This window comes from Marmota monax, unplaced genomic scaffold (genome assembly GCF_021218885.2).
Source record: "Marmota monax isolate L192 unplaced genomic scaffold, Marmota_monax_Labrador192_F-V1.1 WCK01_AAM20220418_F8-fsc00013, whole genome shotgun sequence".
NCBI classification, from domain to species: Eukaryota; Metazoa; Chordata; class Mammalia; order Rodentia; family Sciuridae; genus Marmota; species Marmota monax.
This window is the reverse complement of record NW_026692202.1, coordinates 21,112,470-21,130,786: the sequence shown is the minus strand read 5'-3', so window position 1 is coordinate 21,130,786 and position 18,317 is coordinate 21,112,470. Positions and strand designations below refer to the sequence as shown.

Genomic DNA, 18,317 nt, shown 5'->3' with positions numbered 1-18,317 from the left:
ACAGGCACTGGGGAGAACTGGGATTATTTTTTTAAAATTACCACAACATGCTTGATTTTTACATTTGTCAACTAATTTATTCAAGGGAGTTAGATATCTTTGGCTCACATTAATAAATCATCTACTTTGATGGTTTTTAAAAAGGCAGCATTTATATTTTTAAAAAAATCTGCCTTTGACAAAACACTGATAATGTGTGATTTTTATTAGATATTATAAGTCAACCATTAATGCTTGCCTGGAAAAAAAAAATCACCTGTGTCACCAGAGATCTCTTGGGAAGGATCCCAGACCATTATAGTCATCTCAGGGCACATTTAGGAACCACTAATTATTACAACAGCTATCTTTGATCAATTTTAATGTTTTCACATAGACAAACTTCTGCTTTATGCAATCCCATTAAATATAAAATCTTCTGTTAAGTATTATCAAATATTTATGGTTGTGCCCAAAATGAAGATTATGAAAGTAACCAGACCAGCATCACTCTTCAAAGTAATCTCTTGAAAGCATCATAAAATGGAATGAATTATTGTTTACTCAGATCATTTGCATTGTATTTGTATCCATGAAACTTACAAGTTAGGCTTTTTTCTGTTGTCTTTACCACAGTTGATGCTTTTTCCTTATATTTTCTTATGTCTCATTTATTTTTTCATCTGATCCCTTTGGATTGGTCATGCTGTAATAGCATTTTTATTTCCATATTGATATTTGGCAAGTTGTATATTAGTGAGGAGAACCCTAAGGATGAGGAGAAAATTAGGTCTGTTGATGATGCAGCACAACGCTTTGTATCCTTGCATATTGTTCTCAGCTTCTGGGCAGCTCTTCCATGGAAATTTAACTTATTTTGTCAAAAGATTGCCCAGTAATACCCAATATCAATGAACATTGAAAAAGTAAGCCTCACATCAAATGTACATTTAATTTTACTTAAAAGAACAAATTTTATATTCAAAATCCAATTGACAAAGCTTTACATAAATTCATGCCAAAAATCTGTGTACCTGTTACTCTGTTTGTTTAAATATAACCTGTAATCTGGTCTGGGGTTGTGGCTCAGAGGTAGAGTGCTTGCTTAAGCACATGTGAGGCACTGGGTTTGATCCTCAGCACCACACAAAATAAATAAATAAAATAAAGGTATTGTGTCATCTACAACTAAAACAAAATTTAACAAATGTAAGCATTAACAAGGATGAGCAAACCAGCATCCCTATCCATCTTGTTATCTTAATCATTACTGCACAATCTTGTATGTTTAAGAATCTGAAGGCCTTAACAGAAACGGCAGAGGATTAACTGTACACTTAAATTACTCTGTTCTTAAAGTAAGGGTAGACAGAGACTAGACCTAATTCTTCTTTTCTAATTTGTAATACTCCCATTTTCATTAAATAAACACATATTTCTTGGCGATGATCTCCTATTATTTGTAGAAAACATGAACATGAAATGGAAAGGTTATTTGAAGCTGGAAGGCTGAAGACAGGTCAACAGGAGAAAAGGGGGGGAGGGGGAAATGTCCCTTGCAAAACTCCAGCCCACAAACCCCACTGTGGCATGGTCAATCTCAGCAGGTAGAGGCATGGGCAGGTGGAGCCTAGTTATCCCTGCGCCTCAGCACTGCAGCCTCCGAGATGTAGGTGGCGCTGTAGCGTGGGCCGGGTCGAGTGCGCTCGGCTTCTCTCTCTTGCAGGGGGCCGAGCAGTCGCAAGCGCGGAGAAGGGGTGACCCCGCGGTAGGTGAGCGGTGGTGGTGGGTTTTCGGGTGGAGGGACACTGGCTGGGAATGGGCAGGGCCGCTGCTTCTTTCCAGTGTTACTGTCAGGTGCCGCTTACTTGGTTGAGTTGGTTCAGGCAGCCCGACCCTTCCGCTCCGGGAGTACGTGAGCCCGCACGCCGTATTTCGGACATACGCGGCCGCATAGAGCCCATTTCCCAGACCTTTGCGACTTTCTCTGCGGTTTCTTTGAGTCCCAGCTCACCAGGCTCTCTCATTTAGGGGAGTGTGGTTTTATTATTTCACAAGATCCCCTTTTCTTTTGTAGCTGTGCGTATTCAATCCCCTAGTACAGAGTCTGGAACTTAATTGACTGCAGTTTCTCCTGGAGGCTTCAAATGCACCTATCTTTGAGTAGGTCCAAAGTAATTAACGGGAAGTGTAGGTACTACTTTGTTCTCAGCTTCTGGGCAGCTTTTCCATGGAATTTTAACTTATTTTGTCAGAAGATTGCCCAGTAATACCGATATCAATGAACATTGAAAAAGTAAGCCTCACATCAAATGTACATTTAATTTTACTTGAAAGAACAAATTTTATATTCAAAATCCAATTGACAAAGCTTTACATAAACTCATGCCAAAAATCTGTGTACCTGTTACTCTGTTTGTTTAAATATAACCTGTAATCTGGTCTGGGGTTGTGGAAGCCAAATAGGTTTTTCAGGATATCTGCAACAAGCCCTTGTCAAAATATTTCTCCTTTTTTCAGGTACAGTAAATTCAAGAAATAGAAAGAGATTTTTTTTAAAAATTACATTGCAAAGAACATATAGGACCCATTTTTTATTATTACAAATGTTGTTTTAGTAACTCACAGATGCAAAGTCCATGTTTTCTTTCAAGTCTAAAGTGAGATGGTATGAGGTGATGAGTGGGCTGGAAGTGGCGTGACCTGGATAGTCCCACCCTCCTAGCAAAGAGGCAATCACTTTGAGTTTGGGTTTCTCTTTGTTTAAAGGAGGATGGAGGATAAGATGACAGTAGTAACTTTTTCTGGAAATCTAAAATCTATTATGCTTTAAAAAATGTTTTCATTTAATTCATATACATTTAATTCGCATCTGTTCTGTGCAATAGACAGTATTACTGCTTTCATAAAGGTGAAGTCTGGAAATCAGAAGTGAAACCTACTCAAAATCACAGTTTAGAAGTGGTAAAGTTGGAATTTGAGGCTGTGCTAAATTCCCTCAAGCCATAAAGTCCTCTGATTGTCCCAAACCTGTTTGTACTAATTGAAATTATTTTTTAAGTTGTTCTGACCCAGATATCAAGATATCGTCTTATCTCCTTTTTTTTTTTTTTTACAATACAGTTCCTCATGTGTACTAATCATCAAGTTATTTAAGTATTAAGATACCGTGGTATATGAAACTAAAATATATTTATACTCCCAATAAAATATTTTGTCCATTTTAAAATTTCCTGATTCTTCTAAAAGAAATAAGAATAAGTGCACCTGACTAGATTGTGCAGTCAGTAGTGCTTGATTTATTATTTTGCAAGTGGTCCTGCACACAAATTAGTCACCAAATTAATTAGGAGTGGTGCAATGTCAAATTTCTATCATTCCTGCTATCCTGTGTGTGTGTGTGTGTGTGTGTGTGTGTTTTGTGATTCCCCCATTTAAATCTGAATTCAAAATAAACAGATTATAAAAGGGAGTATAACTAAATATTTGTTAAGGTTATATGCAAATAAGCGCTACTAACTTGTGTGTGTGTTGGGGGGAAGTTGGAGAAAGTGATGGGAAGACTTAGAAAGTTCTGATGGAAGTGTGCCTGATGTTAACTGGTTTTGTCTTAGGTATAGTTCACTTGAGTGGTAAGGTCAGTTCTTGCTGTGCTTTTAACTTACAATTATTTTATTTTATTTTTTTGGTACCAGAGAATGAACCCAGGGCACTTAACCCACTGAACCATATCCCCAGCCCTTTTTATGTTTTTTTTTTTTTTTTTTTTAATTTTGAGACAGGGTCTTCCTAAGTTTCTTAGGGCTTGCTAAGTTGCTGAGGCTGGTTTTGAAATCTCTATCCTCCTGTGTCAGCCTCCTAAACTGCTGGGATTACAGGTGTGTGTCACTGCACCTGGCCTTAGCTAACAATTTGTGCAACTTTTTGAAGTGGAACTTAACATTAGTTCTGCACTTGAAAATAGCAAGTCTGCTTTTACTTCAAGATTAAAAGTTTGCTTGTTGATATAGAACTTTGTTTTCCCCCCAAATCCTGGTGATTTATACATCTGTGAAGAGTCAACTGAGATTTTTCATGCTGCACACTTGTTTATTCAACCAGTACATCTCGAATTCCCACATATACACAGTTCTGTGGGCCAGGCACATGCAGAAATACAGAAGAACCTTCTCTTATGGGAAAATATTTTTTTCTTTTAATTTTTTATAACTACATATAACAAATTCTTTATGATATTCTTTATGACCTCAGTAATCTGAGTGTTAAGAATTCTGTAGTAGGAGCTGGGGCTGTAGCTCAGCGGTAGAGCACTCGTCTCACATATGTGAAGCCCTGGGTTCAATCCTCAGCATCACAAAAATAAAATTAAAACAGGTATTGTGTCCACCTATAACTAAAAAATATTTTTTAAAAAAGAATTCTGTATTAGATGTATAAATAAGTTCAGGACATTTTAAAAATAATCTAATGTATTTTTATACATATAACTATGTATTTGATGTGTAAATAAGTTTAGAAAACTTTGGGAGAACAATTGTAACATCTTCAGTTTCTGGCTCATAACAGGAGAAAGGACCATAAAACTGAGATGTCTTACTTCTTACTAAAGAATGCTAAAAATGAAAAATGTTACTTTCATAAACTCCAGAAAATATCAAAAACAATGGAAATTGTAGCATATTAAATTTTTTAAAATATACATGTGGGTTTCCAGTCCAGGTGTTTTTTTTTTTTTTTTTTTGGTGTGTGTGTGTGTGTTGGTTGCTGGGAATCAAACCTAGCCTCTCACTCCTGCTAGGCAAGTGCTCTACCACTGAGCTATCCTCCAGCCCCAGTCCACATATTCTTTGTTATTTCTAGTGAAGAATTTAGTTTAACATAAATGATGTATTATTAATAAGAATTTGGATATGGATGTTGCAATATAAGTGCTACCTTGATTGCTTATTTCCTTGATTCTTTATGAAGGAAAACTAGGTTCTTCTAAGGGAAAAAGAAGATCAAGGAATCTTGTAACTGAAATTTAGCCATTACAATTCAAGTTAGAACCCCAGATAGTTTTTTAATAGACACATCTCATATTGGTTGAATTTCATGATATTAAACATTACTGCATCCCTTTAATTTTAAAGTACAGGTTGAGCATCCCTAATCTGAAAGTCTGAAATACTCCAAAATTCAAAACTTTTTGAGTGCCAACATGATGCCTCAAGTGGGAAATTCCACACTTAATCTTATATGACAGCTTGCAGTCAAGACACAGGTATACAACTCAGCTTATTCAGCTTCCCCAAGGAAAATAAGACCCTCCTTGTCTTCAGCTGCAATATACCTTTTCTCCACACACCCAGATTCTCTCACAGAAGCACACCCTCAGAGGGTTATAAAATGACGTGTGCAGGCCCATTGTGCCAACAGCAGATTCCCCAGCATGTTCCACATGGGGCCAAGACATAAATGCGTTGTTAGCAGTAGTTTTTTGCATATTATTTGCTCTACAGTGTAAAAATATTATTGAAAATGTCAAAAAGGCCTGCAGATGTCCCTGTGAGTAACAATGATAAGAAAAAGAGGAAGCATTTATGTTTATCTATAGCACAGAAAGTCAAGCTATTGGAAAAACTGGACAGTGGTATTAGTGTGAAACAACTTACAGAAGAGTATGGTGTTGGAATGACCACCATATATGACCTGAAGAAACAGAAGGATAAACTGCTGAAGTTCTATGCTGAAAGTGATGAACCAAAGTTAATGAAAAATAGAAAAACATTGCATAAAGCTAAGAATGAAGATCTTGATCGTGTGTTGAAAGAGTGGATCCGTCAGCGTCGCAATGAACACATGCCACTGAATGGTATGCTGATCATGAAACAAGCAAAGATCTATCATAATGAATTGAAAATTCAAGGAAACTGTGAATATTCAACAGGCTGGTTGCAGAAATTTAAGAAAAGACATGGTATTACATTTTTAAAGATTTGTGGTGATAAAACAGCTGCTAATAACAAAGCAACAGAGAAATTTATTGAAAAAGTGGATATCAAAAAAGTTTTTCATATCAATAATCAAGCTCCAGTTGTTCATTCATTGACCAATGGTGAAATACCTGAAATGGTTCTGCATCAAGGTGAATGTGATAATAGTGATGACAAAGGGGATGTGAACACTGCAGAGAAAGTGCCTGTGGAAAACATGGTCAGACTGTGTGATGGGCTTATTAAAGGTCTAGAGCAGCGTTCATTCATAACAGAACAAGAAATCATGTCAGTTTATAAAATCAAAGAGAGACTTCTTAGACAAAAACTGCTGCTAATGAGGCAGACAACCCTGGAGAAAACTTTAAAAAAAGCAACCCAGCACAATGCCTCCTCATCCCTAGAGGAGCCACTGCCTGGTCCCTCAACAGCTTCTGATGATTCTTCTCACCTAAATAAATAAAATAGTGTACAACAGCCTTTTAATCAAACAATGTTGCAGGTGGGAACTGAAAGCTGCTATTGTTTAACAGCTGGTACCACTGTACTGCTTAGTTACCTTGAACATATTACTTCTTCACTATATTAATTGTATGTACTGTTTTTTCCTGTTAAGCACTTATGTGTGAATGAATATATTAAAATGATTGCTCTCTAGTAGCACGTGAATTCAGAGTGGAATGATGGTGATGCCAAATAGCCACAAATTGTCCACATGGGTAATTGAGATAGTGGCACCTTTACTTTCTCATGGGTCAGTGGACACAGACTTTTTCATGTATAAAATTATTTAAAGTATTATGTGAAATTACCTTCAGTCTGTGATAAGGTACATATGAAGTATTAAATGAGTTTTGTGGTTAGACTTGAGTTTTATCCCCTATCTCATTAAGTATACAAACATTCCAAAATTTAGAAAAATTCAGAGACACATCTGGTCCCAAGCATTTCAGATAAGGGATATTCAACTTGTAGTGAAATTTTTGTTGGCTGTAACCAGTGTGTGTGTGTGTGTGTGTGTGTGTGTGTGTGTGTGTGTGTTTTCCCCTCTGAATTCCTGACACATTGTCATTGCCATCCACACAGTGTTCACGATAAACTATGCTCTGAGGACTCTTCTGTGCTCTATAATAATGTGCTCTCCATACCTACTTCCTTATTACCTTGTTTTTCTTCCCCATGAACAACTGTAATTCATTTTTATAGGATATCTTTGTTTTAATGACATGGAGCTGTTTCATCCCTTTGTGTCAGTTGCTGATTAGAAAGCCTTGCCTTTGTAAATTTGCCTTTTTAGACCATCCTAGTATTTTAAATTTTTTTTTAGTTGTAGGTGGACACAATATATTTTCATGTGATGCTGAGGATCAAACCCAGGGCCTCACACATGTTAGGCAAGCACTCTGCCACTGAGTCACAACTGCATTCCCTCTCCTCGTATTTTTATCTAATGTCCTAGTAGTAGTAAACTGAGCCTGTTGATTCTATCCTAACAGTACGGCCATATGTCAATCATTTCCTGCCTAATATTTCTTATAGATATATCCTGTTGGTGGACTGAAATGCTGTTTACACTTCATTAATTTCTTCCTTTTGAATTTTCTCTTTCCCCAACATTCCTATTCAAGTGTACTTATTATTTTTATTTATTTTTTTAAATTTTTAATATTTATTTTTTAGTTTTTCAGCAGACACAACATCTTTGTTTGTATGTGGTGCTGAGGATCGAACCTGGGCCGCACGCATGCCAGGCGAGCGCGCTACCGCTTGAGCCACATCCCCAGCCCCTCAAGTGTACTTTTTAATACAAGGAGAAACATCATCAATATCTGGCTTCAGCACTTGGTGGCCAGTATTTGTTACTTAAATTCTAAACACATTTGTCACATCTTCCATCCTATCATCATGATAGGAAGGTTCAAAGGGGTCAAATGAAACACTTCATGAGTTTTCATTAGAAGAGAAGAGTGATGATAGTGGAAACAGTAGATTGCTGTCACAAGATAGGAGAAATAGCAAAGATATTTAGCATCATTCCCCCTACATTGTCCATTATTTTTAAAGATTGAGCCAAGATTGAAGAGAAAGTTTAAAAATATTTTAAGACTAAAGCAGAGTTGAATGTGGGTCCTTTTTGGGTAGTAACCAAGAAGTTCATGCAGGAAATGAGCATTTAATTGTACTATTTCTCCAACATAATGCCTCAGGTTTTTACTAACTTGGCCATAGTAAGTTTCAGCTGACTGAACAAATTTTAGGTGCTTTATGGAATTGCTTCAGAAGTTGTCTGTAGTGAAGAAAACAGTGTTCCAGAAAATTATTAATTTGTGTGTAGGAGAAATTTTAAAAACAAAGACCAAACAATTGCTGGTTACAGCTTGAATGGTGTTTTAAACGCTGATGAAACAGGTATACTCTACCAGTTTGTGACTTTCTTTTGTGCTTCATGATAGAGACGATCTTTTAAAAGGAAGTTAACAGATTGGTAGTCGCTATATTCTGCTATAGAGTGTTTTGGACCACTCATCATTGGCAAGCCAGCTAACCCCCATTGCTTCAGAATTGTTCATTTGTTCTCCTGTAATTAACAAGCCAACACACATGCCCAAATAATAACATTTTTTTAGGGAATGGCTGAGTAGGGAATAGCTGAGTTAAGTTGACAAGAGAATGAAAGGAACAAAATGCGGTATCCTCTTGCTGGTTAACAAATCGCTTTGCCTACAACATATTTCCATGCTTGGATTGAATTTAAGTTGAGTTTTTCCCATTGAATTGCACAGCCATTCTTCAGCCTTCAAATCCGGGATTATTCACACAGCAAAAGCTTGCTACTGGAGCCAGTTGCAGGAATAACTAAATTTAGACAAGAAAGAAAAAGGCTGAGAACATCAACATGAAGCAAACCATTGACATGGTTGTTGAGACCCAGCGGTCTGTAAAATCGTGTACAATAGTAATATGTTGGCAACTAACAGGCATAATTCCTGTGGAAACCTCTGAGGTACACCTGGAAAAAGATACCAACTCAACATGGTATTTGAACCAATCCTAGTTCTAAATTGCTACAGATTCTGGTATCCCCAAACAGCTATATTTTGAAGACTTCATGGCTACAAATAGCAATTTATTTCCCAAGTGTTTGCAGTACATGAAATTGCTACAGGGATTCTCGCTTATTTAAAAATGGAACCAGAAAGCCATGATGGTGAGAAGATGATGACATCAGCAATGATAACTATAACATGTATGGGGACCAAGAGATAGAACAGCCAACAATGATCTAAAGCCTTTGCAAATATAGAAAGTGAAGAATCCCTTCCCTTCAGGCAGATGTTTCTATGAGGTATTTACCCTATTAAGTGGTATAGATTAATGTTTCAGGAGCATTGCAGCATAAAGTGTTTTGAAAAGCTAAGCACCTGATTTCCTCCAAGACTGTTAAGTTGCAAAAAATGTTGCTTTTAAAGTGTATAAAATAGAAGACTTAATAAAGAATATTTGTACAAAGCAACAATTAATGTTTAAATGTGAATTTTATTTTTATTTTTTATTTTAGGTACCAGGGATTGAACTCAGGGGCACTCAACCACTGAGCCACATCCCCAACCCTATTTTTTGTATTTTATTTAGATACAGGCTCTCACTGAGTTGCTTAGCGTTTTGCCTTTGTAGAGGCTGGCTTTGAACTCAGGATCCTCCTATCTCAGCCTCCCGAGCCGGTATGAGTCACTGTGCCCGGCTTAAATGTGAATGTCTGACTCTTATTGACTTTTATTGTCATTAATTTCAGTTTGGGGAAGGTTTTTTTTTTTTTTTTTTTTTTAACCTCCTCCCTTTCAAACCCCCACTCCCACCACCACCACTATCCCAGTATTAAATGGCAGGAATGATGCCTGGAAGAGATAAAACATTCTCAAATTGTTGACTATTCCAGCTAGGACAAAAGACACACTTCAATTTAATAGGATAAATGTAGAATAGCCAAGAGATGAAGGGATATTTAGATTAAGGACATAGCAGAGAATGTCCTTCCAGGGAGTTGCTAAGAGGACCTAGCAACAGAGGACAGAGGGGGAGTGAATAGAAACAGCTGCTTCCTCTTCTGCTTGGGTGGGCCAGTGGAAAAAGGCAGAGGATGAGGGGAAAGTAGGCCAGGGGTAAAGCTGTAGGAGATATTAAGCAAAGGAATGTTATAGTATTTCCCTCAGATTGCTGTGGAAGGGCTAAGGTGAGAAAAAAATGAAAAGAAGAGTAAATAAAGGAATGGATTACCCACTGGCCTCTCTTTCCCTTAGCCCTGACTTCTTCTTTTTTTAATTATAGATGGACACAATGCCTTTATTTTATATGTGGTGCAGAGAATCGAACCCAGTACCTGACACATGCTAGGCAAGTGCTCTACCACTGAGCCCCAGCCCCAGCCCTGACTTCTTATAACAGGTCTGACTCAGACCAACAAACCATTCTCCAGACTTCTGCCCACTTTACTGGGGTTTAAGAGATGAAAAAATAATAGTAATAACCATTTTAGCAAACCAAACTTAAAGTGCTACTTACAATCACTTTTGATGCATACCTAGAATTCAAAAAAAAGAATGAGTAGGGCTGGGGCTGTAGCTCAGTGGCAGAATGTTTGCCTAGCATGTGTGAGGCACTGGGTTTGATCCTCAGCACTGCATAAAAAAATAAATAAAGGCATGCTGTCCATCTACAAAAAAATTTTAAATGAATATAAGAATGACCTTTTAAATTTGTTCTAATTAGCCATACCTGACAGTAGAATGCATTTTTGACACATCACACACAAATGGAGAATAACTTCTCATTCTTCTTGTTGTACATGATGTAGAGTTATACAGATCATATAATATATGCACACAGGGTAATGTACAATTCATTCTGCTCCTACCACCATGCCCCTTTCCCTCCCTTCACTCGCCTTTGTCTAGTCCAAATTACCTCTATTTTTCCCCGGCCTTTATTATGAATTAGCATCCACATATTAGAGAAAACATTCATCCTTTGGTTCTTTGGGGTACTTATTTTGCTTAGCATAATATTCTCCAGTTCCATCCATTTATCAGTAAATGCCATAATTTCATTATTCTTTAAGGCTGAGTAATATTGCATTGTGTATATATAACACAATTTCTTGATCCATTCATCTATTGAAGGGCACATCAGTTGGTTCCATAGTTTAGCTATTGTGAATTGAGCTGCTATAAACATTGATGTGGCTGTGTCACTATAATATACTGATTTTAAGTCCTTTGGGTATATACTCAGGAGTGGGATAACTGGATCAAGTGGAGGTTCCATTCCAAGTTTTCTGAGGAATCCCCATACTACTTTCCATAGTGGTTGCCCCAATTTGCAGTTCACTGGCAATGTATGAGTGTACCTTTTTCTCCACATCCTTGCCAACATTTATTGTTGCTTGTATAAGAAATATTTTTAAAAAGAGGTTTATCAAAGAAACAAGTATGAAGGAATAATGTATTACTTTATTTTTAGGTAATAAATCACATTAGTCAAGATGTCTTCAGCTCCTGAGCCACCAACACTTAAAAAGGAATCACCCAAAGAGAAAGACTTTCCAAATCCAGGGCTCAGAGGGGTACGCACGACGACCTTATTTCGAGCTGTGAATCCAGAGCTCTTCATTAAGCCTGTAAGATAATACATATTCCAGGATAAGACTTTATGTTTAATTAGGCTATCTTAAATGGAAAGTTCTTTTTCTGTAGCATTTGATTTTATCATGGAAATTTTCTATCAATTAGTAAGTCCTCTCTATGAATAAAAGCAAATGAAAAAAAAAATTTAAATCCTGTTTCATGTATAAATACACAGATAAAATGAAGTATTTTGAGGGCATTTGAAAATTTTAATGGAAAATGATTATTTTAATGGATCAGCTTCTCAAGATAACATACTAGTTTAATTATTGCACTATTTTGAAGGTAATTCTTTTTTTAAAAAAATATTTATTTATTTATTTTTAAAGTTGTAGTAGGACACAATATCTTTATTTATTTATTTTTATGTGGTGTTGGAGTTTGAACCCAGGGCCTCGCCTGTGCTAGGCGAGCGCTCTACCACTGAGCCACAACCCCAGCCTGAAGGTAATTCTTATAGTTTGATCATGTACTATTTGGTAAATAAGACCTTCATTTGAAACAGTCAAAAATGGAAATTGATTGTTCTTACTGCATTTCCAGCTTTTATTAATCATTATTTAAGCAATATTACATTTTGTGAAAAAAATCCAAACCATACATTTGCACGCTGTTATGGAGATAGAAAATCTTTTATATTCTTCTGTAAATTAATGAATATATTTGATTGATGAATTTTATTTTTAAATAAATGTAAATTCTATTTTATAAGTAAATGAAATCAAATTATATTAAATCTGATTAGAATTTTAATAGCAGTTGCCAATGTAAGCTGTTTTAAAGCTAAATAGGTCAACTAAATTAAGAAAGATTATTTTAAAGACCAAACTAATGTGTTTTTTAAATTGCCAATAGAATTTCAAGAATTGCAAATTTAAACTGCTCTGAGCTTGCAGCTTTTTAAAAGATATTCATTCAAGTCAAAAACTTTAACTCTTATTCTTTAGCAATTATGATTTGAAGTAGTGCAATAGTCACCCCTTACCCCTTATCTGAGTTTTTGCTTTTTAGAGTTTCAGTTATATACTGTCAGCCATGGGCCCAAAATATTAATAGACAAAACATTACTCTGGAAACTCCTGTATTTAAAAGTTTTTTATTTTATTTTATTTTATTCAAGGCTACATTGCTTTGCTTCTATGGTCTTAGGTCTTCCACTAGTACATTAAAGTTATTATAACAGCATGATATCTGTTCCAGTCACTAAATTTAGGCTCTCAGAAAAGTGTGCACATTATTATTACTTCTATGCCTAAAATAGGTTATAAAAGGCTTTTTGACAATTATACATGTCTTGGGCAAGAAAAACACCTTGTGTTCTTCATTCCTCACTTTCTAATTAAATAAGCTACTATGAGATTTGCAAGTGGAAAGACTTGGACAAGATAAATTAAGCAACTTCTTTGCATCACATAGATACCACTGAAGACTTTGTACCAGACCAATGTCCATGCCTCACTCCTCTCTCACGTGTCAACTTCCTGAAGGTGGAGATCTAAGATGTCCAGGCTGTAGAGAGGAGAAGCAGGAATCTTCTATAATCTGTAAACAAGAGTCAAGCTAATTGAATAAATAATTGAGTAAATGATAATTGAAATATTGCCATAGGAATGCTAGCCTGGTAACAAAGACTTGGTGTGTCAAGAGGAGAGTGCAACAGACAGCTGAATCTCCTCAAATTATTGTCCTAATGAGACTTTATATTTTTTTTTCTTTGACAGAACAAACCTGTAATGGCTTTTGGATTGGTCACCCTTTCACTTTGTGTGGCTTATATTGGTTATCTACATGCAACACAAGAGAATAAAAAGGACCTCTATGAAGCAATTGATAGTGAAGGGCACAGTTATATGAGGCGAAAAACTTCTAAATGGGATTAAAGGGCTGGTTACTGCAGTGGAACTTTATTAAAGGCTCTGAAATCTTCAAATGAAAACTTTGCGAGTGTACAGAATCATATTTCTTATTCTAGAATATGTTAATGAGAAGAAAAGGTAGCAGTTGTAGCCAAATGACTGCAGTAAATTTTATCCCCATACAGCTGCAGCCACTGTCTTATTTTCTTTCCACAGAAAGAGCATCTGAGTATTTCTCTTTTATTAAATCCTCTTTTTAAAAAAAGACTTGAGGATAGAGTCATTTTTGTTAATTATTGAGCTCTGTGTGATAAAAGTACTCAGTGCTGTTAAATGTGCATGGACGTTTTAATGTTTTAAGGTGAGTCGTGCTTTGTAGCTATTATGAGAGCTTTGTTTTGTTCTGTTGCATGCAAATAAAATGTGCATGTTCTACATGGCATAGAAGCTATATTTGTAAGGAAGAGAAATCATAACTTTAAATCCTGAAGTCAACATTAAGGTATGAGAAATGAAAACTGAGTTTGACTCTGACAAATAGTTCTCACAGTCACAGATGCCTCCGTATTTTGGTTTCATTTTCAACTGTTTTTGGTTCAGAATTGTATTTAAATTAAAAAGATATCCTCCTCAGTTACTAAAATAATGATTGAGAGAATAATACCAAGTAATTGAAATTTTTCTTTTTAAAAAAAGGTTATGAGGTATTTATTTGACTATAACTAGATGCTACTTGTTTAGTTTCTATGATGTTATAAGCACAAGACCAAGTATTCTTCTAGTTATTTAAAACTAGAACTACTCAATAGATGAGAAATAGACAAGGTTTTCTTACTATACTAGGCTTCCTTATATAATTTTAATCTTCCTAATAAGGTTCTGGACCTGTTTCATTGTTAGATATTTGCCCCTTTCTTCAAATTACTGTAGTTGGGGCTCAGCAGTAAATTTCATCCCTGAAGTTTTGTTTCTTTTGTTATTACCAAGTAATAATAATAGTACAGGCAGTTTGTCTTCATCACATTGGTTTTAATTTCTAGCACTTCAGGTTTTGCAAGATATGTAAAGATGCAGTTATGTCTGAATTTGTAGGTGTTAAAGAACATAGCAATTTGTGTTTATCTACATGGATCTAATTAAATCTTTATCACTAAGCCCTAAATATTTCTTTGCTATACCTCTCCATATAGTATACTTTGTATCATTTAAAATGCACTTATATGGTACAAATGCCTTTTAATTTAAATACCTTTTGCTTTTGATTTTCTGTGTATTTTGATTGTCATAGAACTAGGATTCTTCTGTTTTTAGCTTATGTACTTATTGTCATGTTGCCATCTTTTAGAAGTCTTATGATTCAAGAAAATAAGTTCACATTCAGTATAAGGGGAGATATTACTTGGATGAACAATTATCGCAGTCCAGAAGGGCCACAAAACTATATATTATGCAGCCTTAAGCCATGTCTGTGTGAAGGAAACAGGGTAGCAACAGATACAGTCAAGCACAAAGCTATGAAAATTATTGTGAGGGAAGAATCACACTGAGTTTTAGGAATGAATACCTAATTATAAGACTTCCTACAGGCTGGTTACAGGTTATATCATTCTTTGTGTGAGCAGAGTGTCAAAGGCAATGTATTGATGTTTTCATTCATTTTCAGTTGAATGGGCATAACAACCCCAAATAAAGTACCCTTTGAAATAGTCATAGGATTTTGAACATTGGACTTCACCTAGTCCAGTTCTGTCAATTTACAGTTAAGATAACCAGCTGAGTGTTCACTTTGGCAGCACATATATTAAAATTGGAATGATACAGAGATTAGCATGGCCCCTGCCCAAGGATGATGCTCAAATCTGTGAAGCATTCCATATTTTTATGATTAAAATTATGTTTTACTCCTTAAAAAAAAATATAACCAGCTAAGAATATTTAAAAGATTTACCCAGTATCCCCAGTAATTCTCAGGACAGGAACCTGGATGTCCTTGCTCCAAAAGTCTAGGGAATCTTTTCACCATATTAAACTCCTCTTATGTATAAATATCCATGTAATAATTAAGTAGTTATATTAGCCCTTAAACATAAGATATTTGAGTCTTAAATACAAAAAAATCCCAATATTTTAGAACAAAAATATGAAAAAGATTATTAATTGCCAACTCCCCCACAAGACTATCAGAACAAATTGTTGATCAAACAAAACTAAGTTTATTAAACCTACTGCACTAAGAAGCCTCTTTATCATAAAGTCAGTTGTGTTTAAGAATGGGATATGAGATAGAGGAAGATATTTACAGTGCTTTGGAATCTGAGTTCAAAGGGATATATATATCTAGATGAGAAATAGACAAATATATATATCGAGTCACATCCTTAGCCTTATTTTGTGTTTTATTTAGAGACAGGGTCTCACTGAGTTGCTTAGCACCTCACCATTGCTGAGGCTGGCTTTGAACCCCTGATCCTCCTGTCTCAGCCTCCCCAGCCACTGGGATTACAGGCATGTGCCATAGAGCCTGGCCCAGTCTTAATTTTATATAATTTCCATATATATGTATGTATATACATATATGTATATATGTGTGTATATAAACATATTTATGTGTGTGTATGTATGTATATATGTGTGTGTGTGTGTGTGTGTGTGTGTGTGTGTGTGTATATATATATATATATATATATATATATATATTTTTTTTTTTTTTTTTTTTTTTAAGGCCAGAAGCTGAACTGAAAGCAAAGGCAGAGCAGAAGATATGAATGCAAAGAGTTACTATAGGTAGATAAGAAAATGAACCAGCCAAATAACTTGTTCAGGGCACATACATGTCAATGCACAGGAACTTATTCTATGTCAAGATCTTGATGAAGGCAGTTTCACAGTGTCAGTTTGAGATGTAAGCTTGGAGTATTCATGGTCCACACAGGCAGGAGAAACCACACTCTGCTAAAGCCAGAGCACAGAGCTTTGGACATTCTTCACTCTGGTGATTTTCCTGAGCAAAGCTCATGATGAGTGAGTAACAGGATCAGGGTGCCATCATGTTCAGTTTTGCGGGGGGCTCCTGTTTTTATGGGTCTCAAGTGAGGTTTCATCATTCAGTGGTCTGCTATGTTTGATAAGCTCATGGGCCTGTTTTTTTCTATATGAGCTCAATATGCCTATGCATCTGTGTACTTCTGATAAATTTTAAAAATTCACAGGTAGTCATTTTTATTGGCCCAATTAACATCAGTTTGTGTCTTATGGTTGTGCTGGGCAGATGGTGGTTGTTTACTTACACAAACAAGGTGTAAAGTCATTCCACCTTAGCACTGAAATTCAAAATGGAAAGGTTTATAGCAAACTACTGCTTTATAAAATGTTGGAATAACTTTCAGTTTGCAGCTAGCAGCTATGAGCAGCTCAGAGTGCTAGGAAAACCTACGTTCATACAGGCCTGACAGGAATACTTGCAGGGGCACTCTGCTCTAGTGAGCCGTCAGTAACCACATCCTCAGTGCTTGAAGTTAGCATTGCCAAGCTACAAGGCCAGGAAATTGAGAGTTAGGTGCTTCAGGGCATGAAACCCCTAACTCATAAGGTCCCCTCCCCTAGGGAAAATGATCCTTTCAATCTGCCTTCCACTGCATAGCAATATTTAGAGCTTCCTCATAGTGCAGCTACATTAATCATAAGATGATTGGTTTCTAGATGTTATATAACCTGCTTTCTTATGTATGATTGGAAGATGCATTCTATATCAATTGTAATCACTTCCGCATTAAACGAGCTGGTTGGACTCAATTACGATTGTCACCTGCCAGCTCTCACTAAACTCCCAGTGTCTGTGTGTTGACTCCATGCCTCTACTCCCCAGGACTGAGGTAGCCGAGTGACCAATTGATCACAGTAGTGACCAGAACACATACAATAAAATGGAGGAACACAGTCTTAAGCACAGCTTGAAAACTGCTATTCTATACATCATGGAGAACTCAGAGCAGAGCAGAGCCTTTTCTCCACAGTAACTTTTGTGACAAACCTTAGTCCGGGGTAAATCATTTAGTTCTCACCAGGGTCCTATGGGAGTTCTATTGTTGAAATTAATTTCATTGATGGCATCAATTCAAGATCAGTCCTGCCTGGTAGATGCTGTGTACTACTTTGTTAGACAACTTTTAAAAATTTAGTCACTTAGTATAATCAGGTTGCACAGATGTTTGTAATAGTCAGAATTTCTAAAAATGTTTTTCTAAAATTATAGGTACAAATTAATTAGCTAGGTTATTTTAAAAACCAGGCTTAGTCATTTTGAATACTGACTTATGGACTAATTTTTCCTTTAAGATACTGTGATATTTATGTTTTATTGCCAGGTCACCAAAGCATCACATTTATAAATAACCTGAAAAAAATAAGAAACTACCTTGGTCTTGAAAGAAATTCATTCTTTTTTGTTTGTTTGTTTTGGGGAGCTGGATACTGGAGATTGAACCCAAAGACTCTTTACCACCAAGTCACATCCCCACCCTTTTTAAATTTTTTTTAATTTAAGACAGAGTCTTGCTAAATTGCTGACACTGGCTTTCAACTTGACAATTTTCCTGCCTCAGCTTCCTGGGCCACTGGGATTACAGACGTATGCCACTACAACCGGCTGAAAATTCATTCTTTAAAAAAAAATTTTAAACAAAATGTGGTCAGCTGAATAATGTTCTCCTCCTTTGCAGTGATGTCCAGATTCTAATCTCTGATGCCTTTTGTGAATATGTTGCTATATATAGGGACTTTGCAGATGTGATCAAGCTTTGAATTTTGAGATACGGAAATCATCCTAG

General features: G+C 36.0%; 1 protein-coding gene and 1 non-coding gene across 6 annotated transcripts; both read left to right on the top strand.

Moving 5' to 3' along the window:
• The first annotated feature begins 1,654 nt into the window (after window positions 1-1,654).
• On the top strand, window positions 1,655-13,758 carry Smim8 (small integral membrane protein 8). Of its 5 annotated transcripts, XM_058575790.1 has the most exons (4): window positions 1,692-1,747; window positions 5,117-5,242; window positions 11,472-11,628; window positions 13,357-13,758. In XM_058575790.1, exons 3-4 carry the CDS (start codon window positions 11,494-11,496, stop codon window positions 13,513-13,515), a joined length of 294 nt encoding a protein of 97 aa, XP_058431773.1. In that variant the 5' UTR covers window positions 1,692-1,747; window positions 5,117-5,242; window positions 11,472-11,493; the 3' UTR covers window positions 13,516-13,758. The 5 variants fall into 5 exon arrangements, with proteins under 5 accessions (XP_058431772.1, XP_058431773.1, XP_046287756.1 ...); XM_058575789.1 differs by lacking the exon at window positions 5,117-5,242 and having other exon boundaries at window positions 1,655-1,747; XM_046431807.1 differs by lacking the exon at window positions 5,117-5,242 and having other exon boundaries at window positions 1,695-1,751.
• A 1,510-nt stretch (window positions 13,759-15,268) lies between these two features.
• On the top strand, window positions 15,269-15,372 carry LOC124085104 (U6 spliceosomal RNA). The gene has a single exon (XR_006849338.1). It is a non-coding gene; the product is annotated as a U6 spliceosomal RNA (small nuclear RNA).
• Window positions 15,373-18,317: the final 2,945 nt, after the last annotated feature.